This window comes from Eublepharis macularius, chromosome 17, assembly GCF_028583425.1.
Source record: "Eublepharis macularius isolate TG4126 chromosome 17, MPM_Emac_v1.0, whole genome shotgun sequence".
NCBI classification, from domain to species: Eukaryota; Metazoa; Chordata; class Lepidosauria; order Squamata; family Eublepharidae; genus Eublepharis; species Eublepharis macularius.
Window position 1 is genome coordinate 36805665 of NC_072806.1, and position 27864 is coordinate 36833528.

The following is a 27864-nucleotide window of genomic DNA, read 5'->3' on the forward strand; positions in this document are numbered from 1 at the left end:
GAGTTCCACGCTTTCCATGCATGTGGGGGGGCCTGATTCAGATTAGGGCCATGACTCATGTGGACGAGTTTCTGTCCCCCCCCCCCCCGCCCAAGTCATTTTCTGGATCTGAAACACCCCAGGGGGACCACTGGGAAACACGTGTGTAGTGACGGCTACTTGGATGTCTCTCCAACTGGGCAACTAGTTCTTTAGGGCCGGTTCAGACCAGGGAAATGGTATGGGGCAAAGCTGAAGCCGCATGTGTGCCGTGGTTGAAAACCAAGGTTTCTGCATGCCAGGAAAACTCAGAGCTCTCTGTGCACATCTGACCCAAAGTCCTTGCAACGGCCACAGTGTCTCTGTTATGTGATACAAAGCCCTCATACAGTCACTGCAGGACTAGTTAAAGCTTATAGCAGGGGAAAAAATGAGGGAAACTATTACATAAACCAGTTTAAGTCTGTCTTGTGGATAAATCTTTAGGAGTAGTGGCCTTCCAACAGGACTGCCATCCCCACGAACCAGCCATTTTCTCCAGGGAACTGATCTCTGTCGTCTTGAGATCAGCTGTAATTCCAGGTGAACTCTGCCCCCCCCCCTTATGGGATGGCAAGGCTACTTCCCAGGATGAAGGTGTCTGTGTCATCTTGGCTGCAACGTTAATCTCGGATCCCACAGGGGGATCCAGAATAACAAAAAATCTTGTGGCAGCTTAAAGACTATCGCATTTGCTGTGGCACAGGTTTTTGTGAGCTACAGCCATGTTCATCAGGTGCCCGTTACTCTTGTTTACCAACCCTAGCCCTGCCCTGAGATGAACTTCTTTTATTTAATTTAAAATTACCGCACAGTAAAAAAAAGAAGTGAACAAATAAAACAAAATACGGCTTTCCCTTCTTCGTTCTCCCATCTGTTGATTCCCCCCACCCCCCGATAACAACAGCAAAGTTCTTGTAACAACCACACATATTCCCCCAGTTCCCCCTTTGCAAACAATACGCCCCACACCTGCTTACCTGCCATTTTGCTTGGGGGGGAAGAGCTAGGCTGAGCGTGGTGAGGGGAACTGTGGGAAAGCAAAAGGTTCATGCTGTGAGGCTGACCCGTAGAATAGGCATCCATAGCCAACTTCTGGCGAAATGCCTCTTCTTTCCTCCGGTTCGCAAACCAGTTATAGACACGGACTTCTGTCACCAGATTTGAACCCAGTCCGTGCGCTTTAGAAGGGGACACACCCCGTTGGAGGCATTCTGCCCTAGGAGAGAAGAATAAAGAGGATGGGGGTTGTGATAAATGAGTGGAAGGACTATTACGACACTGCGTCCCAGCCTAGGGGTGCTAATCTCCAGGGCTGATTCCCCACGTTCTAAAAATAGCGCAACACTCACAGAATACTGGCGGCTTCTTTGCGCTCTTTCTGACGTCACCCACAGGCAGGCGGTGATCACTGCCTGCATCCAGGTGACATAGCGCAAGGAAGCCGCCAGTGTTCTGTGAGTGTTGTGCTATTTTTAGGATGTGGGGAAACAGCCCAGATGGGGCATGGTGTTCTCCCAGAACTACAACTGATCTCCAGAGATCAGTTCCCTGGGACAAAAAAAAAGCAGCTTTGGAGGGTGGACTGTATGGCATCACACCCCTTCCCTTCCTAGGCTTCAGCCCCAAATCTCCAGGAATTTCCCAACTCCGGGTTGGTAACCCTATCCACTAAGCTTCATGACCCAGTGGGGATTTTATTTATTTATCTACCCCATTTAAACTCTACATTTCTTCCCCAAAGGGTCTCAAAGTGGCTTACATCATTCTCGTTTCCTCCATTTATCCTCACAGCAACCCTGTGAGGTAGGTTAGGCTGAGACTATGTGACTGGCCCAAGGTCACCCAGCGTGCTGAGTGGAGGTTCAAAGCAGATCCTACTCTAACCACTATACTACAGCAGTTCTCATCTTTTTGAAACTGGGCCGCCCCTGGATACAGGAGTCCAAATGCAGCTGCACCAAAGATCTATACTAGAGTATTAATAAACTGGCTGATTTCTCTCCAAGCCCTTTTCTTCCACAGCTTTACTAGTAAGTACAGACCCGGCTACGGAATCTGAACTTCAGGCTGATGCACACCTGCAGAACCTACAGACTTCCAAATCCAATTCATTCCACAACAGAGGTTGCGGGGGAAGGGAAGCAGAGAATCTAGCAGGCCCAAATACGTGGATGGTGAGTAGCAATTGGTTTGGCGGGTTAGTCAAAAACTGTGCATGCTTGACCTACTGGTAGGCTTCCTCTGTTGTTTACTTATGCTAGATTTTTAGAATAGCAGGTTCTTTCCTTTTGGCAGAACATGTCAGACATTTTTACACAATGGGCATTTGGTACAAACAAAGCCCCTGCCCTCTGCCAACAATCTGGTGGTTAATCAGGCACAAGAAGTGCCGCATTTTGCAGAAAAAATGGCTGGCTTTGGTTTTTTTTTATTGTGGTGTTTTTTTACCTGTTGCACTCTTCCACCAAAGCTTCCCTTTCCTCTTTGCTGGGGTTCTTTTGCCGTTCATAGGCTTGGTACAATATCTGTTGGGAAGCAGGGCCCCATTTGAAGCGATTCCGGCGCATCTTCTTACTGGGCGTTTCGGCACAGGGATCATCTATCTGGCACACACCCTGGCTTTGCTGGTTGAACTCTGGAAAGAGAAACAGCAGCTGATCTTGACTGGTTTTGTCTGTCATATTTCCAGAACCCTGGACTGTCTGGTTGAATTCTGAAAGAGAAAGGAGCAGATTTTGATCGGGCCTGTAGCCGCTGCCACTCAAAGAGAAAGAAACCTTTATGCACAGATTATTTCAACTCTATGGTACCAGCCCAATTACCTGGACTGACCTTCCCTAACATGTCACCAGTCTTGCATGCAGGCGGTCCCAACCATAGAGGCAAACTAGGTAACCACTGGAAGCCAAGCTACAAGTGACGCCTGACACAGGTTGGACACTTGTCAGCTTCCCTCACGTTTTGATGGGAAATGTAGGCATCCTGGTCTTGCAGCTGTAATGGAGAGCCAAGCTGTAAAACCAGGATGCCTACATTTCCCATCAAAACGTGAGGGAAGCTGACAAGCGTCCAACCTGTGTCAGGCGTCACTTGTAGCTTGGCTCTTGGTATTAAAATTCTAGGTAGAGCCTGTGTCTCATTTACAGGAGTGGCTCTAGAGGACAGGTTCTGAAGGAGCTATACAGAGAAAGCTTAGCAGCTCATTGGCTGGAGGATATATATCCCCTATAGTTCTAGCAACATGAAACTTCTTACTTCCACAGCTGATCTCGACATGGATATAAAATCAAGGAAGTAAAGAAGTGACAGACGTTAATAATAAAAAATGAGGAAACAGTAGTCAGCATGGTTAGTATGGTTGTCAACTCCAGGTTAAGAAATTCATGGAGGGTGGGGCATAATACCACAGAGACCGCCCTCTAAAGCAGCCATTTTCTCCAGGGGAACTGATCTTTGTATTGAAGAGATGTAATTCAGGGAGGCTCCAGATTCCACCTGGAGGTTGGCAATCTTAATGGCTGATCATCTACTGAGAACTTGTAATCTGGCAGAAGGCCCATCCATTCCCCACTAAGATGGCGGTTCAATCCGAATCCCCCATTTCCCAACGGGAGAAATTCTTGTTGTGACCAAGTGCAAGACAAGCACGTCCTGCTGTGAACTCCCCCACCTCCCCCCAAGGGGCCCCTGTATCTTCGCAGTGGCGTGCCCTTCCTCTTTTTAGGCTTGTTGACACCAATGGGGCTAAAACGGGAGTGAGGGGGTGGCATTCTGTTCCCTTCAGCAGAGCACAGTCAAGCGGAAAGAAGGGAGCAGAAACTCAATCACAAAATATTGCTGTGGTTGAGGTAAGGAAGGAAGGGGGAGAAGGAAAGTGTAAAAAAAGGGCGTGAGGACACCCAGCCTGTACCCAAGCACCCCTAAAAACCTGCAGCCAACCTAAGGTTGCCATTCCCCCACTGGGGGCGGGGGATCCCCAGATCCCACCCTTTCCTCCACCCATGCCCATTTACATGGCTGGCAGGGGGCACGCTCCCTGGGGAGTCCCCTCCCCAGGTGGCACGGCGTGCCCCCAGGCAGGGGTGTGTGTTCCCGCGCCGCGACAGCAGGCAGCGACAGCAGCAGAAGCAAGAACAGGCTCTTGCTGCCAGTGCGGCTGCTCGCTTTCAATGGCACCACTGCCGCTGGCTCTCGCTGCTGCTGCTACCGCTACTGCCTCTTGCCACCGCAGTCCCTGTGTGTCAAATGAGAGCGAGCGAGCAGGCGAGCATGTGGGCAAGCGGGCGGGCGAGCGAGTGAGAGGGTGGTTGGCGGTGGCAGCAACAAGGGCCCCCTTTGAACCAGGGGCGCCCTTTGACCCCGCATGATGACATCACTCGCAGAGGTGACGTCATCACGCAAGCCAGGAGCGCACGTGCTATGCACACATGTGGGGAAAGGAAGACAGGGTAAGTGCCGGCTCCCAATCCCCCGCCAGGAGGCTACAGGGACCTGGGGGTCCCCTGTCAAGGCACTCCAGGTCCCTGGCAACCCTAAGCCAACCCCAAGTATCTTTTGGTCATTTAACACACTTCTGTTAGTAGGAAAAGACTTGGTAACCCATGCTTTGGATTTTGAGTAACACGGAATCTTTAGCAAAGGACCTGCAATATCTCTGTGAAACTATCTGAAGGAGAAAACCTGCAAGTTATTACACAGTTGATATCTCACTCGATACCACATAAGTAAAACTGATCATGACAACAAAAAATGTGCTGGAGATGTTTCTAAGGCAAGTGCAGATTTCCTTAATATTTGGTGGCACCACCTTATAATTCAGAGACAGGGAGGGGGGGAGGGATATGTATGGAATTGAAGAACAGGTTAATTACCATCTTTAATTAACTCTTACTGAATATTCTACTCAAACTCTTTGGGCCAAACTATGCATGATACAGTACTTCTGTAATGGAAACTTGTCCAGGGTACTTTTCACACTCATCGTTTAATGCACCATTTCTGAGCAGTCGCCGCAATTGCTGTGGCTTCAGCTTGGCACCATGCATTTCATACTTCAACTGAAGCTTCAAATTGGTGTCCTGCATTTCGTTTCATATTTACTTCGAAGCCCCGAGTCGGTTGCGGCGTTTAGAGGTTTTCAAGTGCATGTCATTTTTTTTAACTTTGAGCATGTGTAGTAATGTTTCAATGTTACTACATCTTCTGACCAACAAGCCCCCCCCAATGCCCACCCTTCAACCACTCACCCCCACCCCACTCTTCCCAGGAGTAAGTCAGGACTTCCCTTCCCAGGGGTAAGGCACAGTGTAGGGGAGAACAAAATCGTACTCAGCTCAGCTGAGATGTGATTCAGCTGGGGCACCCGCTCTCCTGTTCTGCAGCCCTCCCAGGCTGTGGAGCAGGAGTGTGGCTGCCCTCGAGCCCCAGCTCGGTGCGTCTCAGCTGAGCTGGGGCTGGGTACGAGTCTGCTCTCCCCAACACCGTGCCTTACCACTGGGAAGGGAAGTGCTGCCTTGATCCTGGGAAGAGTGGGGTGGGGGTCATTGGTTGAAGGGTGGGCACAGGGGGGGCTTGTTGGTCAGAAGATGTAGTAACGTTTCAATGTTACTACACATGCTCAAAGTTTTAAAAAAGGTGCTGTGCAAATGGAAGTCCTGTCTTACCACCAGGAAAAGTGGGTTGGGGTGGGTGGTTGACAGGAGGGCTGCAGAGGAGAGCAGCTACCCCAGCTGAGCTGCGGGGAGCCCAAGAGGGCTGCAGAGAGGCCAAAAAATGGCAGAAAAGTAGTTCAGAGAGCTGATTTGGGTGGGTGTGGTTAATTCCTCACAAACCAATCAGCTTCCAGGGAAAAGGAAAGAGGGGAAACCGCTGCAAAATGTTCACACTGACATTAATTAGGCCAGCCCCGACTGGGCAGCTGATTAAAAATTAACATCATGTTATGTCAGCAGGGAGAAAAATCGGGGTAATGGGAAAAAAGAGTGGCACCGCGTCCCATGACTAGCTTGCAAGTATAAAACACCTGCAAACATGGGACAGCGGAACATGCTTTAAAATCCGAGTGTGAAAAGTACCCAGGTAATATGGCAGCTATATGGATCAAGGGAGGGTGGCATTAACTCTTCTTCCCACATCGTTTCCCCAATCAGAACATCCTCAATTGTTTTATGCAGCAGTAAGAAAAAAAGAAAGGTACCATATGTGTACTTGGGAGACCAGGAAGGCAGGCTCTGCAGAGGAAGGCAATGGCAAACCACCTCTATTCTGCCTGTTGTAACTAGCCTTGAGCCCGCTCACAGGGCAGGCGGGCTAAGAATTGAATAAACAAACAAACAAACAAACTTGTCTTGAAAGCCCTTTGCTGGGGTTGACACAAGTCGACTGTGACTTGACAGCTCACACACAATATGGGTGGTGGTAAGGTGGTTGGAAGAATGGCACAATGGGGGGAGAATTAACCCTTCCTTCTCCAGTCACATACCCTGACCTGGATAACCCAGGTGAGCCCGATCTCATCAGATATCAGAAGCGAAGCAGGGTGGGCCTTGATTAGTAATTGAATGGGAGACCTCCAACGAAGACCATGGTTGCAGAGGCAGGCAATGGCAAACCACCTCTCTTAGACTCTTGTCAGGAAAGTCCCGCCAGGGGTTGCCATAAGTCAGCCATGACTTGAGGGCACTCTCTACTCCCCTCCACTCCTATAGCACCAAAGTATTTTTTAAATACTTTGCCATGTCGGCCTCCCACCTTTGGGGTGGGGGAGGGTTCTCCCCACCACTGCACTTTGTTAATTTGTTTTATTGTTTGTATATTGATTTTAGTTCTTGTTTTTATCGATTTTAACTCTTCACCGCCCAGAGCCCCTGGGGATGGGCGGTATATAAATTGAAATTGAAATATAAATAAATAAATAAATAAATAAATAAAATAAAAATTCACTACTGGAATATGCTAGGCTTCTTCTAGAAGACGGAAATCCAACAACTACAGACTCAGTCACAAAAGTTTGTGCAACAGCCTATAAAATCCATCAAATGCTCTCATTATCGGGGGTTATTGTAAATATCACTCTTTTATATTACTGTTTTAATTAACTATTTTAATTTTGTGCTATTTTTATTCATAATTTTAACTCTGTACTTTTGTAGTATTCCCTCTATGCTGGTCTTTGACTGTATAATAAATTTCATTTGAAATTCACTATTCATTTTGTATATCTATTTTCATGATAAAGATAAAGAACAAAAATGTTAATCCACCTAAGGCAGCCAGTGTGGTGTAACCTTTAGTACTGGACCAGAAACTGGGACACCCAGGTTCGATTCCTCAGTCTGCCACAGAAACTAGGGCCAAACTACAAGTGACGCCTGACACAGGTTGGACACTTGCCAGCTTCCCTCAAGTTTTGATGGGAAATGTAGGCAGCTTGGCAGAATGTTGAACAAGTGACAGTTTAAAAGTCTATTGGACAGCAGTCGGAGAGCCAAGCTGCAAGACCAGGACGCCTACATTTCCCATCAAAACTTGAGGGAAGCTGACAAGTGTCCAACCTGTGTCATTCAACCTTGGGCCAGTCATTCTCTCTGAGCCTAACTTACCTTACAGGATCATTGTGAGGATAAAACAGAGGAGAGAAGAATGACATTGCAAGCCATTATGGGTCCCCAGAGTGGGAGGGTGTAAGGAAAGTATTATATCATGCTCTTCTTGAGTTTTCCCCTTCTTTCTTGTGATTTTTCCTCCAAACTAATTCGCTGCAAAATTTTGGGAAAGACCACAGCAATGCCAGGGTGGCATGCATGCAGACAGGGAAGTCCAAATCTTTCTGGCCCTGGCCACACAGAAGCCATTTTCTCTGACCCAGCCTGGCAAGCATTTCTCCCCCTGCCATTAGAGGTTTCTAAAAACCTGCAACCGACATATTATTATAGCATTATAATGTTATAATAATCTGTCTGTCAGATTCTCTAAATTCCCAGCATTCATTTTTTTTAAGGGAGGTATGTCTCTTGCCTCTTTTGTTGCAGACATATGCCTTTGCCTTTATGTCTCCACAATGGAAAGGGCTAGAGACATACTTTCTTTTAGAATAAAAATGGGAACGCAGAGAACCCGACAGATTATTAGAATACTATGATGATGTGTCTATTGCTGATTTAGGAAAACCACCTTTAAAAGATCCCCCATGGGGGGGGGGAGTCATTGTAGGGTACTAAGACAGCAAAAATGTGGGGCAACCTGCTGTGTAGAAGCCATGTTGCCACTGCAGTGTATTGGCAGCTGCAACAGCAACAGTGAAACCACACAAGCATGTTGCTATGTGAAAAATACCCCCAGCAGAAAGTAGGTTCGGGCTTCTGCAGCCTGGTGCCATAACTGCTGCCTTCTTACTCTGGACAGCCCAGGGTCAGATCTTAGAAGCTAAGCAGGATCAGCCTTGGTTAATAATTGGATGGGAGACCTCCAATGAAGATCAAGGTTGCAGAAGTGGGCAATGGCAAACTACCTCAGTTAGTCTCTTGCCATGAAAACCCCACCAGGGGTCGCCATAAGTCAACTATGACTTGAGGGCAGGATTTCATTTCTCAAGAGAGAAGACCGCAGCACAGCAACACTGTAGAAGACAAGTGAGTAGTGGAAGCAGCTAACCCTGTTCCACCTCTGCTCCCATTACTGTTTGTTTTGCTTAGGCAGGCTTGGAAGGAGGCCAATGGCCCCAGAGGGGTTCATCCAGCCATGGCCACACAGTATGAGAAGGCAGGTAAGTAGTGCTGAGCAACGATGGGTCTGGCGGAGTCAGCACTGAGACTCTCGGGCCTCAGCAGCCATCAATACTCCCCCACCAGTGAATGTTTCTCAGTATTTGGGAACAGGGCTTGGGTGCCTGGTGTAGTTCATTGCTCTCTCCCAAGAGTGCCAAACCAGAACTGATTTTGCAAAATTCTAGAAGCAGTTACACAAAAACGTAAGAGGTCTTGTACAAAGCTGCTGAACGTTTGTAATGAGCAGGTTTCAAAATTCCGTTTTTCTTGGTGCAGAATCTGGTTGTTTATATGAGTTTTGTTTCTAATGTAAAGTACGTACTCCTGAATGACACGGCCTTATTTACTTTGGAGTAATCCCAATGAACTCAGTGAGATGAACTGCCATGAATTGCTGCAGGAAACAGCAAAAAATAAAAAGCACCCTCTTTTTAAATAACCTAATGGAGCATTTAATTAATTAATTTTTCTGTTTTATATGTGTGTGTGTGTATATATATATATTATATTTGCATAGCTGTAATTTTAATGATTATGTGTAGAAATTTTAAACTTTTTTAGTGATACTTAATATGTTTGAATTGTGTTGTTATCCGCCCTGAGCCCGCTGATGTGGGGAGGGCGGAATATAAATTTAATAAATAAATAAATAAATACATAAATACATAAATAAAAATTAATATATTGGATTTATATCTCGCCCGCCCTGCAAGCAAGCTCAGGGCAGGTCACAACATTATATTAGAACAATATATGAATTATATTAGAACAATATATGAATACCATAAAATACTATAAAATATAACTTAAAACCATATAAAACAGCAAAACAATAAAACACAGTCCAACAAGGACCTCTAAGGTGTGGCAGGGGGTTAAGTCCGGTACATATCACCGTGGGTCGGCACTAAGGTTGCCCGGTCACTATACCCTGACACCAGGAGTGGGAGGAACCTGGCACTTACCTCATGCTAACAGTGTGGTGCTCCTTTGCGCGCGCACTCTGCACGTGTGCTCCCCGACGCCTGAGCGATGACGTCACTCCCATTTGGGGCCAAGATAGGCCTCAAAAGAGGCAGCTGGCACAGCAACGTTACTCCTGGGAGTGACGTCGTTGCACCTGCTGGGAGTGCGTTCCTGGGTTGCTTGCCAATGGCTTCCGCCTCCAAATGGCAGGCAACCAGGAGCTCGCCACCTCCTGCCAATCACTGGTGGGTTGGGTGAGCAGGGAGGCACCAGCAGGCACCTGGGAACCCTAATTGGCACCACAGATCTCAGCTAGGCTTTGGAAGCGGAGCAGACCAGGCAAGGGACCAGCAGGACAGTTCGCCAGCTCCTCAACCACTTTCATAGGCCTGGCGGAACATCTCCGTTTTGCAGGCCCAGCGGAACTGTAATAAGTCCCACAGGGCCCAGATCTCAGCTGGGAGAGCGTTCCACCAGGGTGGAGTCAGAGCTGAGAAGGCTCTCCTTGGAGCCAGGGGCCACCAGCATCTGTATAACAACTGGTAACCATTTTTAGGCTTAAGGCTATGTCCATTATAGGAAGGTAACCATTTACAGGAAATAGTTGCTTCCCAATAACCCTCTGGGAATTACAGTTTTGCAAGGCAACTGAGACTTCTGGAGCCCTTACAAAACTACAATTCCCAGGGTTCCTGAGGCGATGGCATGGTTAGGAAAGAACTTTGCGTAAGATAATGTGGAGCCATCACTGGCCAGAGAAGATGATATGGAGAGAGGGAACAATGATAGAGGATACAGCCATTGTGTACATTAATGATAACACTGTCTGTCACATTTTTATCCCACCCTTCCTCTTGAGAGCTCGGGGTAGATAGCGTATGTGGCCCTACCCCTCCTCCATTTTATCCTCACTACAACCCTGTGAGAAACCCGGCCCGAAGTCCCTCGGTGCGAATTATGGCTGAGTGGACATCAAACGTGGGTTTTCCTAGTCTGTGGAGTCTGAAACTCTAACCGTGGTATTACAGTAGCTTTACTTCTGCGTTGCTGCCAAAACCATAAAACTGGCTGTGTGCTCAGTTACATTTAGATATTCATAGGCTTAATATGATGTAAGTCACCTGGTAAATAACATCCAATGTGCCTCAGTTAAAGAGACAGGAGGACACTTTTCCTCCAGCCTATTAGCAATCCTATCACAGGTCTGTATCAGTTTATCTATGTAACTTTGATATTATTGTTGTTGTTGTTGTTGTTAAGAGCGGTAGGACTATGATCTTGAGTCAGGTTTGATTCCCCACTCCTCCGTTTGAAGGCAGCTGGGTGACCTTGGGTCAGTCACAGCTCTCTCAGAGCGCTCTCAGCCTCACCCACCTCACAGGGTTATTGTTGTGAGGATAATAATAACACACTCTGTAAACCGCTCTGAGTAGGCATTAAGTTGTCCTGAAGGGCAGTATATAAATCGAATGTTATTATTTTGTTGTTGTTGTTATTAATCTGCCTTTCTCATTGAGACCCACATAGTTCAAGTGGAAATACAATATAATCAACAGCTAGGACATTCACTGAACAGAGTACAACAACAAACAACAGACAGGGCATTTAGGGAAACGGATACAATAGGGTACGGACCAGAAAAATTTTAAACAAGCATAAAGCCGAGAACAGAACTGAAATCTATCTGCAACATAGCATAACTAATTTTCATGGCATGTTTAGTGTGTGGAAACTCCCTAATAGGCACATATCTACATCAGCAGACAGTACCCAATAGCATAGCGTTTAGTCCCCATCCCTCCCAAGGCATCTCAGTGAGCTATTTTTTATGATACAGTCCTGTAATCTGGGTAGAAAGCCCTCCTGCATCATTCAGTTTTGCACAGTCTGCAGAAAGGCAAAAGAGTAGGAGCTTTCCGGACCACCTCAGGCAGGCCACTCCAGAGGCAGGGGCTACCCAAGAGAGAGCGTGTGTGCGGGCGGCTGTTAATTTTCCCAGCTGCAGGGTGGTGTCTGCAAAAGGCCATGACCAGATGAGCAAAGGTGCCACAAAGGAGAGAGAGGTGAGGGGCCGTGTGATAGTCATGATATTTAACTGAGCCCAGTAACTGATGGGCAGCCGATGGAGTGACTGCAGAACGGGAGCGGTATGCATGCTCCGTCTAGCTCCTGAGCGTAAACAAACTGCAGCGTTCTGCACCAGCTGGAGTCTCTGAGTCACCTTTTGCTGGGGAACCTACGTAGAGTGCATTACAGTAGTCTAGTCTCAATGTTACTGTGCCATGAATCCAGGTGGCCAGATCAGCCATGTCAAGGGAGGGGGCCGTCTTTCAGGCTAGTCTGAGTCTGGAGAAGGCCTTTTTTGCAGCTTCATTTACTTGCTTCTCTAGCAGCAGTGCTGGGTCTAATACGTCGTGACCCCCTTTGACCATGCCAGTGGCTCAGACTTGGAGGGCTCAGGGCCAAGCTACAAGTGACGAATGACACTTGCCTGGCAAGTGAACAGACTCACGTGTATTCCTCCATGTTCACTTGCCGTTCACTTGCTCTCCACTTGATCAAGTGGACAGCAAGTGAACGGCGAGTGAACAGGGAGGAATACACGTGAGTCTGTTCACTTGCCAGGCAAGTGTCATTCGTCACTTGTAGCTTGGCCCTTAGAGAAAGAGTCTGAGGACCAGCAGGACCAGGGCAGACCTGGTGCTGCAGGGGCACCAGCTGACCATGTGCCAGAGGCCACACTGCCAGAACCGGCAAGCGAGACTCCAGCAGCACCCGAGACTACCCCATCAGAACCTGCGCGTGAGTCCCTGCCACCTACAAGCACATCCAAGCCGCCTGCCTCAGAGACCAGGCAGAACAACAGCCAGAGCCAACAGACCCTCCAGATGGCCTCTGATGCTGAGGGGCCAGCAGTGGCAAAGGAACCAGGCAGAAGTAACACAGAGGAGGTGAAGTGCAAGGCTGGCCGCATGCTCTCCCCCTGCAGGCTCAGGCCAGGACTCTAATGGCGATGCTTCCTTGCAGGACCAAGGAAAAGAGCCGAGCCTCCTGAGCCTCAACACCTGCTGGCAGACGCAGCTGAGCCAGATCACCCCTCAGCCTATTCAGGCTTAGATTTGGCAGAACTGGAGCGCTGGATCAACTGGTGTGCTTTGAACAAGCCTTGTGTTCTAGCCCCAAACACCATTACAGACCGGCCACCCAAGCAACCAACTCCTGAGGAGACCATCTCGACGTGGTGCAGGACAAGGCTGTTTACAGAGTCAGCCAGGGTCAACTGAACCCCATCAAAGGATAGAAGCACAATGTCCTTCAAGGTCTTTGCTTTTCCAACAGCATCACTTTTGTCTTGTCTGGGTTCAATTTCAATTTGTTTGCTTTCCGCTATTGACAACAGCTGTCAAGCAGTGACTCAGTACCTTTACAGAATCACCAGCGAATTTGGATAATGAGCTATAGAGCTAGGTATCATCTGCATAATTATGGCATCCAATTTAACAGCTACAAATGAGAGGCTGAGAGAAGGTGCCTTGAGCTAGTGACTGATTTACAAGCGACATCAAAGATTCCTTTATGTGGGCTCTAGAAGATTTTAGTAGCCCGGATGAGCAAGGATCCAGAGACCCAGTCACTATTGCTGTGACTGGGTCAAAGTGATTCAGAAATGGACCAGATGGTGCGTTCAGCATGACTTCTGGCTCACCTGTGGCATCCAGATCAGAGCTATTTTATCAGCAAAAAACTTTGCAAACATGTTGCAGCTGTCTGTTGTTGAACCAGTGAAGGTTCCAATTTAGGGGTCGAAAGATGCCTTAAACAGTTGGGATGGATAGGAATGAGCTGATTCATTGGTTGCAGAAAAGTAAGGCTGCTTCAAAAGTCTTCCAATGGGCTCTGTACCATGCTCTATCAGATGCAGCATGGGGCTGGTTTCCACTGCAAGTGAGGGAGGTAAGGAGCAATCTTTTCAGTTGCTTCAAGGGGCTTCAGACTCCATGCTTCCACCACAGCCTCAATAGAGCCTGAGTTTGGAATTCTAACCCCCCCACCCACCCCACAGCATGTTTTGGAATCCAGAAGGATCCACGAGCCTTTGTGGGTGCACCATTTTACCTGGGGCCCCCCATTTTGTGGGATATGAGGGCCGCATTCACCCTTGACTTCACCAGGTAATGGCCAGTCCATTTTTCAGGTCAAATCTCCAATTCCAAAAGAAGACCCTCCCTCGAAGGCTCAGAGCAAACATTTGAGTTGAAGGAATTGCCCTTTTCACGCGTGGGGCCCATCACTATTTGAGAGAGGTCTAGGGCTGCTAAGGAAGCTATGAAGACCTAGGCTGGCCCTGACGTGGGGGATTTAGCATGGATGTTGAAATCACTCAGAACTATCAGTCTTAGTTTCTCCAGCACCCTATCTGAGAACACCTCTGCCAGCTCAGAAAGGGTGCTTGCTGGGAAGCTAGGGGGCTGGTAGACTAGTGGAACACCCAGGGCTTTTTTTTCTGGGGAAAGAGGTGGTGGAACTCAGTGGGTTGCCAGCACAGGACCACACAATGACGTCACTTTGGGTCATCTGGAACAAGGGGGGAGTTTTTTAAAGTTTAAATCGCCCTCTGCGAAAATGGTCACATGGCTGGTGGCCCCGCCCCCTGATCTCCAGACAGAGGGGAGTTGAGATTGCCCTCTGCGCAGAGGGCAATCTGAACTCCCCTCTGTCTGGAGATCAGGGGGCGGGGCCACCAGCCATGTGACCATTTTTGCTGAGGTGCCGGAACTCCATTCCACCGCGTTCCAGCTGAAAAAAAGCCCTGCCAATCTATCCTTAGTCCCCAATGTAAAGAGCACACAGTCAATGCCTGGCATAGTTTGTACTGGGAGTCTGTGGAAGTTGAAAGCCTCATGGAGTTCAACAGCAACACCAGTTTCCCTGCCAGCTGTGTGAGGTTGGGGGAGGACCTCATAATTGTGACCCCTTACAGACGTGCAAGAAATTATCACACATGTATCCCACCAAATAGCGTAGTCAGAGTACAAAGGATTTATTGAGGAGAGAAGGAAGCAATGGTTTAGAGGCCAGAACAAGAAAAGGCCTTCTAAGAATCCAGATTCTCTCATAACTTAAAGTAATCTCTTCACTGACCTAGAAAATACTGTAAGTGCTCTCTTGCTGCTAGATAATTTGAAATGAAGCAAAGGGATTCCTACAAAGGCTTCAGTTTATTGTTATCGAACTTATCAGCTTCAGTTAGCAGCCATCGTACTGCTTCCCTGCTTGTGTATGATTGCTAAATGGCTTCTTTGCCCCCACTGCAACCCATACCTCAGAAAATTTGAACACTGAGAGCCAGGCTACAAGTGACTCCTGACACAGTTTGGACACTTGTCAGCTTCCCTCAAGTTTTGATGGGAAATGTAGGCAGCTTGGCGGAATGTTGGACACGTGACAGTTGAAAAGTCCATTGGACAGCAGTCGGAGAGCCAAGCTGCAAGACCAGGACGCCTACATTTCCCATCAAAACTTGAGGGAAGCTGACAAGCGTCCAACCTGTGTCAGGCGTCACTTGTAGCTTGGCTCTTAGTCCATGGGTCCCTAATCTTTTTGAGTCCACAACACCTTTGGAATTCAGGCATAGCATATTGCGTGCAGCCACAAAATGGCTGCCACAGTAGGTGGAGCCAGCCATATAATGGCTGCCACAGCTGACTTCAGTTACCCAGCAAAGATCCTTGTAGTGTGGTGACAGTGGCTGCTGAAGTATGATTTTTAAAAATCTGCACAGCCAATCAAATCTCCAGTGCCCACTTGGAAGCCTTGCTGGGCAAAAGCCACTCACCTGGCCCTGCCCTAAGACTGCGGGGTCCCCTGGAGTCCAACCTTGCGCATACACAAAGCGTGCACAGGCTCCTGAACTCTTCCTTGTAGTGCCAGGATGACATAATTCCTGGAGCGACAAGGAAGAGCTCCAGAGCGTGCTCCTCCATGCTCTGGAGCTCCTGGGCCCATTAGCCGAGCTTTCTCCCCCATTGGCCATGGGAGCGGTGGCGGGGGGTGGAGGCTGGGAGTGGGGGATTCCTTGCTCCCACGGAGGGACTGGTAACCCTAATCCAAACTGGGGGACAGGAGTGTGATGGGAGGAGGACATCATTCCCAGCACAACAAGGAAGTCCTCCAGGAATGTTCTCTGGAGCTCTCAGGCCCGTTCCCCGCACCAACCAGGTAAGCGGTGGCGGGGGTTGGAGGCTGGGAGTGGGGGGATCCCTTGCCCCCACCAGGGGAATGAGATCCCTACCCTGCCCATGTTCTAAAAACATTTCGTGGGTACCAAGAAAGATATTGGCAGGCACCACAGCACCCGAAGGCACCATGTTGGGGATCTCAAACCTAGTTCTTCTCCTCAGAAGCTTATTTTACTTGGGCCGTCTTTTAATGATATTTATTACCTTTATGCTGCTCTTTCTACTCTTAATTTTGTCCTAATGTTAGGGTTGCCATGCCTCCCTCTGGAGTCCCCAGGAGCTTTATAGGTGAGGCAAGGGGCAGAAATGACATCCAGACGTGGCATCAGCATGCCAAGAGGTGCTCTGGACTTCCCCCAAAACTTGATGGGGGAAATTCCAGAATGTTGCTGAGTTTTTACCTGGAAGTGATGGCGAGTGACACGTGTTGTGGTGCCATTTCAGTTCTCCTCCAGCCAAAACACAAGGGCATGTGAGACAGCCCATCCACGGGAGGCTGCCAGCCCAATGTGGGCAAATGGTAAGGCTGTTTAGTATATTTCTTTTTGCATTGTATTTTATTTTGTTATCCTTTATAAGCTGCTTCAAATACTTTCTTAGAGTACAAATGGCAGGGTAAAACTCAGTGGGGATAAAGGTTATCACTGTATTTTGAGGCAGAATTCCACTAAATAGATAGGTTTTAAAGGAGATTAAACAGCGATCCTGGCTAAATGGAACCTCCATGTTTAGCAACAGTGTACCTCTGAATGTCAGTTGCTGGGATGCAATAATTGGGCAGGCATTGGCCTGCAGTACTCCTGCTCCTACAGTAAATACAATACAGTACCATTTACAATTATAAAAACAACAGCATCATCACTATAAAAATAATATTAAAAATAAGCTAGGGGTATAACATTAGCATCCTACATCATTAAGCAGCCTAAAATGAGATTCATAAAACCATTCTCAGGCTAGAAGCAGATCTTAAAACAGCTAAAAGAAATGGAATCCAATGACTTAAAAGACTGGCTAAAATACTGTTTTAGCCTGGCAGCTAAGCACCAGTTGAACCTCATTCCAAATATGAGGGGCCTCCACTGACGAAGCTCTTTCTCTGGGGGCCACCCACCTCATATCTGCAGGTGGAGGCAATGGAGAGTCCGGCTTCAGGAGAAGATCTCAACTGGCAGGCTGGACAATATGGGAGGAGGCGGTCTTCAAATATCCTGACTCCAACCCATTTATAGTGCAATTCTAAGCAAAGTCAATGGGCTTAGAAGGAGTTTAGCACTGTACTGGTAACACTTTAAAAGGCAAGAACCAGCACTTTGAACGGTGCTTAGGAAGGAATGGATAGCCAGCGTAGATCATCCAGCACAGGGATGATCCCTGTATCCGTTCTCCAACAGAAGCCTAGCCATTGCATTTTGGAACTATTTAACTGCCCAGTTAGTGGACGCTGGTAGGTCTTCTGGGGTCCTTTCATAGAATCATAGGATTGGAAGGGATCTCCAGGGTCATCTAGTCCAACCCCCTGCACAGTGCAGGAAATTCACAACTACACCCCCCGCCGCCCCACAAACACACTTTCAATGACCCCTGCTCCATGCCCAGAAGATGGCAAAACACTGCCAGGATTCCTGGCCAAACCAGCCTGGGGAAAATTGCTACCTGACCCCAAGGTGGCAATCAGCCTTATCCTGGGCATGTAAGAAGGGCCAAGAGAACTAAGCACTGATGTAACCCTTCCTGCCCTCCTTCTCATGATCTGCCCAGGTTCATGGAATCAGCATTGCTGTCAGATGGCCACCTTAAAAACCTCCAAAGAAGGAGAGCCCACCACTTCCCGAGGAAGCCTGTTCCACTGAGGGACCACTTTAACTGTCAGGAAGTTCTTCCTAATGTTTAGCTGAAATCTCTTTTGATTTAATTTCAGCCCGTTGGTTCTGGACCAACCACCTGGGGCAACGGAAAACAACTTCATGCCATCCTCTATATGACAGCCCTTCAAGTACTTGAAGGTGGTTATCATATCACCTCTCAGTTGTCTCCTCTCCAGGCTAAACATACCAAGCTCCTTCAACCTTTCCTCATAGGTCTGGATTTCCAGACCCCTCACCATCTTCCTTGCCCTCCTCTGGACACCTTCCAGCTTGTCTGTATCCTTCTGAAATTGTGGCGCCCAAAACGGAACACAATACTCCAGGGGAGGTCTAACCAGAGCAGGCAAACCCACACAACTGGCAACCTGCTGAAAGGGATGACCCATATCATTAGCCCCAACTCTGCAGTCATGCTGTTCACGGACATGCAATCTGGGACTTCATAGTATAGATACAGTTCCTACACGAGTTAAAGGATCTAAGTCCTCTCTGCACACATCCATACACCCCACACCCTATCCTGTGCTTCTCTGCATGCAGCAGAATGGAGGGTATAAAGATAGGACAGGTTATGGTCATGGGGGCCAGCGCATTGCAGTCACCCCCTCTAATGTGCTGCCTCCTTTCTCTTGCACAAAAAGATGGAATATGCACATGCAAACACAGTCTCCTTCCATCATAGGGAACTTTGGGGCAATCTTTCATTTTCTGAAGGAAACAGATTGGTTAAAGGTTGGTGGTGGGCTCTCTGCCACGACATGATGGGCATGGGCAGGTGCCCATCCATGCAGACCCCTGACTAGAGTTACCAGCCACCACCACCCCACCCCAGTTTCTGCTGTAATAAATTCAATAGGACCTTTAAGACTAACCAAGTTTATTGTAGCATAAGCTTTCGAGAGCCACAGCTCTCTTCGTCAGATGCATCATCAGCTTTTGAGACGATGAGAGCTCTGGTTCCTGAAAGCTGACAATGTATCTGACAAAGAGAGCTGTGGTTCTTGAGATCTGATGATGTATCTGACGAAGAGGGCTGTGGTTCTCAAAAGCGTATGCTACAATAAAGTTGGTTAGTCTTAAAGGTGCTATTGGAGTCTTTACTATTTTGCGACTACAGACTGACACGGCTAACTCCTCTGGATCTAAATTCAATAGGTGAAGCTTTTCCAGCATGGAGATGCAAAAGAGAAGAAAGAATCACCTGTTGAATTTCAGGCTTTTCATACAGCTACTCAAGGCACAACAGGAATCCTGCCAACAAATAGAAAAGAAAATGAAAGGGGGGGGGAGCAGACCCTTGTACGTGCAGCTAATTCAAAAGCCCTAGTCCATACCCTATCCATCAAAACAATGACAATCAAACTATGCAATACCTTCTGGTATCTTGCACTCTGCCTAAGCCCTGGTGCCATCAAAAACAAAGTCAACAAAGATTATCTCTGGATGTGCCAGACTGCAGCCAACTAATTGGATCAATCTGTCCTAGTGACATTGTCCCCCAAGGAGGCCTGACTGCATCTTGACACAATAGGCTATTTAAGTTAACTTAGATCTCTGGAGACAAGCCGGGTAGGTATCTCTGCTGGTGACGGCCCTATTCCCTAAATGATAGCAACCCAGCCCTTTGAGAGGGGAGGTTGTGGAATTTAATTCCCTGATCAACAAAGAAAGGGCCCATGCTGGCAGAGCACAGAGGCAGACACCCCAAATATTGGAAAGCCACTTCCCGTCAGGCAGGAGAAAACAGGAATAGCGGGCTGATAGTGCCGTCTTAAGTAGAGTCCGGAGCTTCTAAATTCATTGGAGTAAACTGCCTTTGAAGAGTCTCTGTTTAGGGTTGCTCTGTCAATCAAAGTCAGCTTTATAATATTGCTTGCTTGCTTCTTTTGCAGCCCACCTACACAGTGGCATACAATATGCTCTCCTCCATTTTCCCTTGATACAACCCTGAAGGTAGGTTAAGATAGTGTGTGATTGGCCCAGGGTCACCCAGCAAGCATCTCTATATACACAATAGGAGGTCTGTGGAACACTGCCTGAAAGCCATGGAAAGGCTGTTTGCAGGGCTAAATCCCAACAGCGGAATAGGTAGTGAAAAGAGAAAGGGCAAGAGCATGTGAACACATGCAGGGCACCGTTTTCTCACAAGTAACCAGGGCTTTTTTTCAGGGGGAACGTGGGGGAACGGAGTTCCGGAACCTCTTGAAAATGGTCACATGGCTGGTGGCCCCGCCCCCTGATCTCCAGACAGAGGGGAGTTGAGATTGACCTCCGCGCCGCTGGGCAATCTCAACTCCCCTCTGTCTGGAGATCAGGGGGCGGGGCCACCAGCCATGTGACCATTTTCTCCGAGGGCAACCCACTGGGTTCCACCACATCCCCCAGAAAAAAAGCCCTGCAAGTAACCATGTTCAAAGGTTTGTTCATTTATTTGAATGTTATATCCCTGGTGAGCTCTGTGAAGCAGCTTACAGCTATGAATTGGCTGTGTCACACCCGTCACGTGGCCAAGACTGAACCGAAGGCCGTTTTCATACGTGCCCATAAGATAGCGCGAAACTCACGGAACGAAGCATCTTCCTAGCGTGATTTCCCGGCACAATCCCCTTTAATGGTGCGATGACGTCCGAAATTGTGCCATTAAACGGGATCGTGCCAGGAAATCGCACTAGGAAGATGCTTCGTTCCGTGAATTTTGCACGATCTTCTGGAGGCTCTGGCCGTGTGGAAACGGCCAAAATGAGAATATGCCTCACCCCTCCCATTGAGCATACACAGATAAGACCAGGCTTGATAATTCTAAAAATAATAATAATATTTGATTTATATACCGCCCTTCAGGACAACGCCCACTCAGAGGGGTTTACAAAGTGTGTTATTATTATCCTCACAACCATCACCCTGCCTGGAGTACTACAATCACAAAGGCAAGATGTGATGCAGGGGCTAGAGCGTCAGACTAAGATCTGTGGGCCCTAGGTTCAAATCCCTACTCTACCTTGAAACTGTAGCTGCATGACCTTGAGCCAGTCACTCTTTCCCAGTATAACCTACCTCACAGGGTCGCTGGGAGGATAAAAGGAAATGAGAAAGGAAGAACCAAGCACAAAGCTTTTGTGCCGGTGAGTTCAGAAGCTTTTTTAAAAAGTAAAACAAAACAAAGAGAATCCAACTACTTGTAACAGAGCATTTGCCTCCAGAAGTAGGAACTCTGCAGGTTTACTGATGGGTAACTGTCACTGAGAGAGAGCTATGTGGCAAGATCACATATGGCAGAAGTGCGCATTGAAATTTGAAGAGCCAGTTTACACATACATGTACATCACTGGAATACCGGCAGACTTGATTACTTAAGGCTTGATAAATTGCTGCTAATTGTGAGAAGTAGCCCCACTGCATTATGAACGAACTAACAAATGAATAATAATAATAATAATAATAATAATAATAATAATAATTCATTATTAACATTTTTATATGAAGATTTTCCCCCATGGAGTTGGATCCAGACTCAATCGGCAATTTCCACCAATTCCCTCTTTCCACTGTAAACTCCCCTTAACGTTGTTCTTCAGACTCACTTCACCATCGGAAGCAACTTTTTATAGAGTTCACTGGGCTGCAGTGGGAGGGGGAACCAGGAAAGTTCCATCCCACTGATGGAAAATGTATCCTGGATCCAAACCGTAGCAATGAACCTGTCATTTGCACACACAAGCTGTCACTTGAGGATGCGGGCAATGAGTGGAACACACGAGTGGCAACCCACTTTCTCTCCAAGATCACGTTGGGGGCTATACACACATACACACACACACCCCGCCACTAGAGTAACATCTGAAACATGGTACTTACGCCTGAGAATCTCCCTCTGCTTCCGGACGTACCACGTATAGAGGGCTGCCCGCTTCTGTGTTTTCATGGGTGTGCCTTTGTTGAGGTGTTGCGAAAGGTGGGACTGATTCAGGCCAGTGACATCCACCACCTCTCTCTGAGGGATATTGTGCTGCTGCATATAACCCTTTATCATCTTCGCGGCTCGCCAAGGATCCTCGCTAAAGGATTAAAAAAAAGAGTTAGCCTCTACACAGCCGAAAGGAAGGGGGCTATTCTAGACAGTCTCTGGAAATTCAAGGCGCAGGGAGGAGAACGATGCATTTTTGGTTTTTTCACTTGGGGAAAATTATTTGAGATTCGCTTGTAAATTAATTTGATTTGGAATAATAATGGATGGTAAGATTCTGTCTATTATATTTTTATCCTGATCTTTCTTCAAGGAGGACAAAGGGAGCAAAAAACTCTCCTCTGCCCCATTATATCCTCACAACAACCCTGTAAGGTAGGAGAGTACCAATGGAGAGTAACCTGCCATGAGTTTGATGGCAGAGTGGAGATTTGAACTCAGGTTTTCCCAGTCTGATGAGGTAACTGGCACACCATTTTTAGCTCTCTGAGTTAACAATTCACAGGCTCAGTTCTCTGAAGACCCCAGGCAACCCACACCAGCACACACAATAGTCTTTTTGTCTTAATTTTTGTAATATTAATCATATAATTATTTCACCCATTGCTGACTGAAAATCTCTCCAAATGTGTGAAGTGGCAACAGAAAACCCGCAGACAGAAATAGCCTCACCCATACGGCTGCTTTTTGTTGCAAAATAAACTTCACGTCCCCCATTTTGAGGGAGAGATGTCCAAATATTTCCCTTTCAGACTATTAGGAATTCAGGGTCTTCTTAGGTACTAGGTTTGACAACTCCACCTTGGGAAATACATGGAAATTTGGAGGAAGTGCCTGGAGAGGTGAGAGTCTGGGGAGAGGACAGACTTCAGCAGGGAGGAGATGCCATAGAGTCATCCTCCAAAGCTGCCATTCCCTTCAGAAGTTGGGTACCAAATTTCAAGTTTCTCAGATGTGTGAAAACAGTGCTTGGGATACCCTTTAGCGGGGCTTTTTTTCTGGGAAAAGGTGTGGACCGCACAATGACGTCACTTTGGGTCAGCTGGAACAAGGGAGGAGTTTTTTAAAGTTTAAATGACCCTCAGCGAAAATGGTCACATGGCCGGTGGCCCCGCCCCCTGATCTCCAGACAGAGGGGAGTTTAGATTGTGGAGGGCAATCTAAACTCCCCTTTGTCTGGAGACCAGGGGGCGGGGCCACCAGCCATGTGACCATTTTCAAGAGGTGCCGGAACTCCGTTCCTCCGTGTTCTAGCTGAAAAAAAGCCCTGCCCTTCAGACAGTGAGACTTTATATATAGATGGAACTCTAGTATAAACTGGGGCACCCAGGTATGAATGGAGAAGGGGAGACAGAAGAGGGGAAGAAACCAGAAATGGGAAATTGGAGGAGGAAAGAATGAAGGAGGACAAAGTGTCGAGTTTATGAGTGTTTGTGTAGGGAGCAGAGCTGAGGCAGGTGCCAAAACCTGCATCTTGGGGGAAGGAGAGAGAAGAACCAGCCCCAGGCCCTACAAAAAAGCTTTTCGGGGCACCCCAAGGTATGTTTGGGGGAGGATGTTTGAGGCTGCATTGCCTTTGGTGGGAGTCAAGGAAAGAGGTGCTTGGGAAAGGGGTGGCAAAGCCCTGCTCCTGGCGGCATCTCAGTCCGGCAGCTTTCCCCTCCCTGCCCCAGGCCCCACTTCACGGCTAGCTGCAGCACTCTCCAAAGCGCTCTCCTAATTTTATAGGACTTTTTTAAAAAATCAAAAATCAGAAGTTCACATTTATTTCAGTGCTAATAAGTGGAACGGTTTTATTTGTTTTATATATATTCGATGTCATTTAAAACAAATTCTCAAGGAGCAATCTGGACTGAGTCCCATTTCCCTACACACACCCTCGCCACCATTTCCACATTGGCTGTCTCACCTCTGTTGTTAATCCACCCTTGAGCAAATAGATCTGTAAGATACAGAAGCTTTCAAATGTATCTTAAAAATCCCATTCTTGTTTTAATCAAGAGAAGTGTCTTAGCTATCTGCACTGGTCCCTGTTTCAGAACAGAATTACCTTTAAGCCTTATCCTTTTGTCAGTTTAAACTTGCCACAAGCCCTAGCTCCAAAAAGCTTCCATCTGCCACAATAAACCTGTTACTTTTCTATGGTCCTACAAAACCCTGTGCTTTTTGTTGCACTAGATAGGCACAACTACTTGTCTAGAATATCTTAGAAATCAGCCGTTTTCCTTTTGGGGAAAAGGTGAATGTTAAACATAAAACAGGGGCCAGCGTGTCCTGTCTATCAGTCTGGCACTGTTCAGAATATCAGTGATCAACTTCAGATTAGTTTTGTAGTGGCTGCCTTCCTTTTGAACCCAGAACTCTGTGGAATCAAAGTCGGGTGTGTCACTGAAACATGAACGCCACCAAGAAAGCCGCTTGGTTCTGACCTATCCGTGTTGAGTGGAAATTACCCAGTCACATGCATCTTGGCCTACGGTTTCGGTGAAGTTTCATCACAAGGTTTACCTGCTTGCCTCCTCCCCCCATCAACCTTCTTCAAAACAGGAGTGGGTAAATAAAACTCAACAACATGCTCCCAAGAAATATGCCAAGAATTTATACTCGTGGATTATAAACCCACTTTTCAGCATAAAACTACCTATAATCTAATCTGCATCTCTCTGAACACACACACACAGAGAGAGCTTCTAGCAGGCCCTGTCTTTCCCCCAGGACTTGGCCTGCCTTCAGTGCCTCTGCCCCCTTCTTCTGGGTAATTTATTTGTATTTTCAATTTCCTGCCTCTCCCCTTCTTCCTCCACCAACCTCGCCCTCTGTCTAGAACTTCAGTCTCTCCAAATAAGGGCTGGTTCCTCACTTGCTATTCACCACTTGATTTTTGTTATATCATGTGCACATCGCCCATCTCTGCTCAAAACAACACAGATACAACTTATGTATTGTCTTACCTGTCACAGTCAGTTCACATATTCCACTACAAATAAGTTTTAGAGCACCCTGTGCAAAATTCCTTCCCATGTCCTCTCCACCCCAAGTACGCTGTTCTGTCTTGCAGGCGGGAACAGAGCAAGGACTCGACCTTACCTTCCAGAACAAGGAAAGGCAAGGGGCAAATTTGTCCCCAGTTGCTGCACAGTGGTGGGCAACAGGGGTTTACCTATTTATTTACCTCATTTATACCACACTTTTCTCCCTAATAGGAACCCGAAATGGCTTTCAACATTCTCCTCTTTTTGATGTTATCTTCAATAACCCTGTGAGTAAGGTTGCCAGCCGAGGGCTGGCAATCACTGGAAGCTTCTGAGGCTGGCTAAGGTTGCTAACTCCAGGCTGGGGAAGTCCTGGAGATTTGGGGAGGTAGCCCTGGAAGGGTAAGGTTTGGGGAGGGGAGGAACTTCAGCAAGTTATAATGCCATAGAGTTCGCCCTCCAAAGCAGCCATTTTCTCCTGGGTAACTGTAGTCTCTGGACAGCATCTGTAATTGCAAGAGGTTGGAGAACATAACATTGATGCCACGTAACATGGTGACATCCCTTCTAGACATCACACATTGTTGGGGACACTGCAGCAATCCATCAAAACTGTATGGTTTGACCACAGTGGGAGAAACGGCCCCCATAAGGTAGTGAGTATGTGTGACTAGCTCAAGCCCCCCCCCCCCCACCAGGGAGCTTCCATGGAAGAGTGGGGATTTGAACCTGGATCTCTCAGATCCTTAGAGCCAAACTACAAGTGACGCCTGACACAGGCTGGACACTTGTCAGCTTCCCTCAAGTTTTGATGGGAAATGTAGGCGTCCTGGTTTTACAGCTTGGCTCTCCATTACAGCTGCAAGACCAGGATGCCTACATTTCCCATCAAAACTTGAGGGAAGCTGACAAGTGTCCAACCTGTGTCAGGCGTCACTTGTAGCTTGGCTCTAAGCCTGAGACTCTAAGCACTACACTATTCTGGATTGGCAGGGTCCCTCATGGAGCCCCAGGGCTGACCTCAGACGCAGGCCCTGGTTGTGACCATCTGATGGACAGGTAGGGTTCCCAGTCCCCCGGTGGGGGCAGGCTATCCCCCACTCCCAGTCTCCGCCCCCTGCTGCCTCTTACCTGGCTGTTGGGGGGGAAGTGTGGGGAATGGACTCTGGAGCATGTCCCCCATCACCCCCCCCCCAGGGTTGCCAGGTTTCCTCACCCTCCTGGTGGGAGGGGAAAACCTGGCTCTTACCGCCTTCTCCCCTTCTTCGTTCTTTACTCATGCGTGCTGTGCACGTGTGGCCCCGCAGCTGCGTGATGCTGTCACTTCCGGTGACATCACCGCACAGCCACTTGACAACAGGCCGATCTGGGCCTCAAATGGGTCTAATTCGGATTGGCCCATGGCTCTTGGGGTGGCACGATGATGTCAGCGATTGTGCCTTTCTCCCCCGCCAGCCAGGTAAGTGGAGGTGGGGGGCAGAGGGTGAAAGCAGGGGATCCCCCGCTCCACTAGGGGAACAGGCTCTCTAGACCTCCCCCATCCTGCGGTTTGGACCCCAAGGGATCTGGTAATCCTCTGGACAGGCATGTGTGAACAGGCCTGCCCACTGGCTACTAGCATAACCAGTTGTTCCCCCTTCTGGCTGGTTGTCAGATTAAATTTTCATGTAATAGAGAGAATAGAAGAAACGCAAGTTTTAAACTTTGATTTAAGGCATAGTACTTTGCTGTGCTGCGCCTGGAAGATCTTTTAAGCCTCCAATTTTTACCTTCATTTTCAGCAGAAGTTTTTTGCGTGCGTCTCACATGCACCTTCTCTAAACTAAACTGGCTGCGTTTTCTGCTTTCTTTTCTTACTGACACTCAACCACAAAGGAAGAGGGAGGAGGCAGAGAGAGAGTGAACTCACGGCTTCACTATTAAAAACATCCCATTTTGCTCCTGTTTTAGCAGGTAAGAGAATTCTTTTTATAAATTGAAATCTGGTTTGCTACCAACTTCAAGCTCCTTTGTTGCTCCTCCGGGACCCCTCTGCAGCCTTTGATACAGTGGATTTGATCGTGCCACCATGATGAGGCGTTTGGAGGCAGAATTCAGGAGACGTGCCTTGGACAGGTTTAAATAATTCCTCACAGAACAAGCTCAGGGGGGTGCTGTTGGTGACCAGCTATCTTCAGTGTGGGAATTATCTTATGGGGCTTCACAGGGCACAATCTTATCCCCCATATTATTCAAACTGTAAAGATTTTAGGAGAAATCATTTGTAGCTATGTAACTGGATGTCATCAATATGCTGACGAAACCCAGTTCTGACTCTTTCTATCCAAGTCCCCTGGTGACCCAGTAGGGTTCCTGAGTCACTGCCTGATGCCTGGGGTTAAATGGTTGAAAGCAAACAAATTGAAACTGAACCCAGACAACACAGAAGTGATGCTGACTGAGAAGGCAGAGATCTTGAAAGACATTGTGCTCCCCACTTTCGATGGGTTTCAAATTGACCTTTGCTGCCTTGGTTAAGAGCCTAGGGGTTATACCGGATCCAGTGCTGCTGCTAGACAATGCACCTGCCAAAAAAAGGCTATCTCCCAAGTCAGACTAGCCTGGAAGATGGCCCTCTAATTTAACACAGCCAATCTGGCCACCTGGATTCGTGCCATGTTAACAGTGAAACTAGAATACTGTAACGCACTCTACAGAGGTCTCCCTTCAAAGTCAATTCAGAGACTCTAGCTGGTACTGAACGCTGTTGTTTGGTTATTATCGGGAGCTAGGAGGAGCATGAATATTACTCCCATTCTACGGTCACTCCACTGGCTACCCGTCAGTTACTGGGCTCAATTCAAGGTATTGGCTACCACATACAAAGCCCTTCATTGCTTTGATCCCTTATACCTGTGGGACTGCATCTTCCCCTATGCTCAGTTTCCCTCATCTGAACAGAGCCATCTGCAGATACAATCCAGCAAATGGGGGGGGGGGAACCAAGAGCTACCCATACACAAGCATTCTCTGGGGTGGCCCCCACTTTAAGGAACGGCCTGCCTGAGGAAGTCAGGAAAGCTCCACTTT

General features: G+C 47.8%; 1 protein-coding gene across 3 annotated transcripts in view; it reads right to left on the reverse strand.

Moving 5' to 3' along the window:
* The window catches only part of HNF1B (HNF1 homeobox B), a 106108-nt gene that overhangs the window by 59176 nt on the left and 19068 nt on the right, over positions 1-27864 (reverse strand). For 2 of the 3 annotated variants that reach the window (XM_055002101.1, XM_055002102.1), the window contains exons 2-4: positions 21715-21914; positions 2470-2734; positions 999-1237 (exon numbers count right to left, since the gene is read on the reverse strand). In XM_055002101.1, the coding sequence (XP_054858076.1) occupies positions 999-1237; positions 2470-2734; positions 21715-21914 (704 nt within the window). The remainder of the gene's footprint in view (positions 1-998; positions 1238-2469; positions 2735-21714; positions 21915-27864) is intronic. The other variant, XM_055002103.1, reaches the window with a different exon arrangement.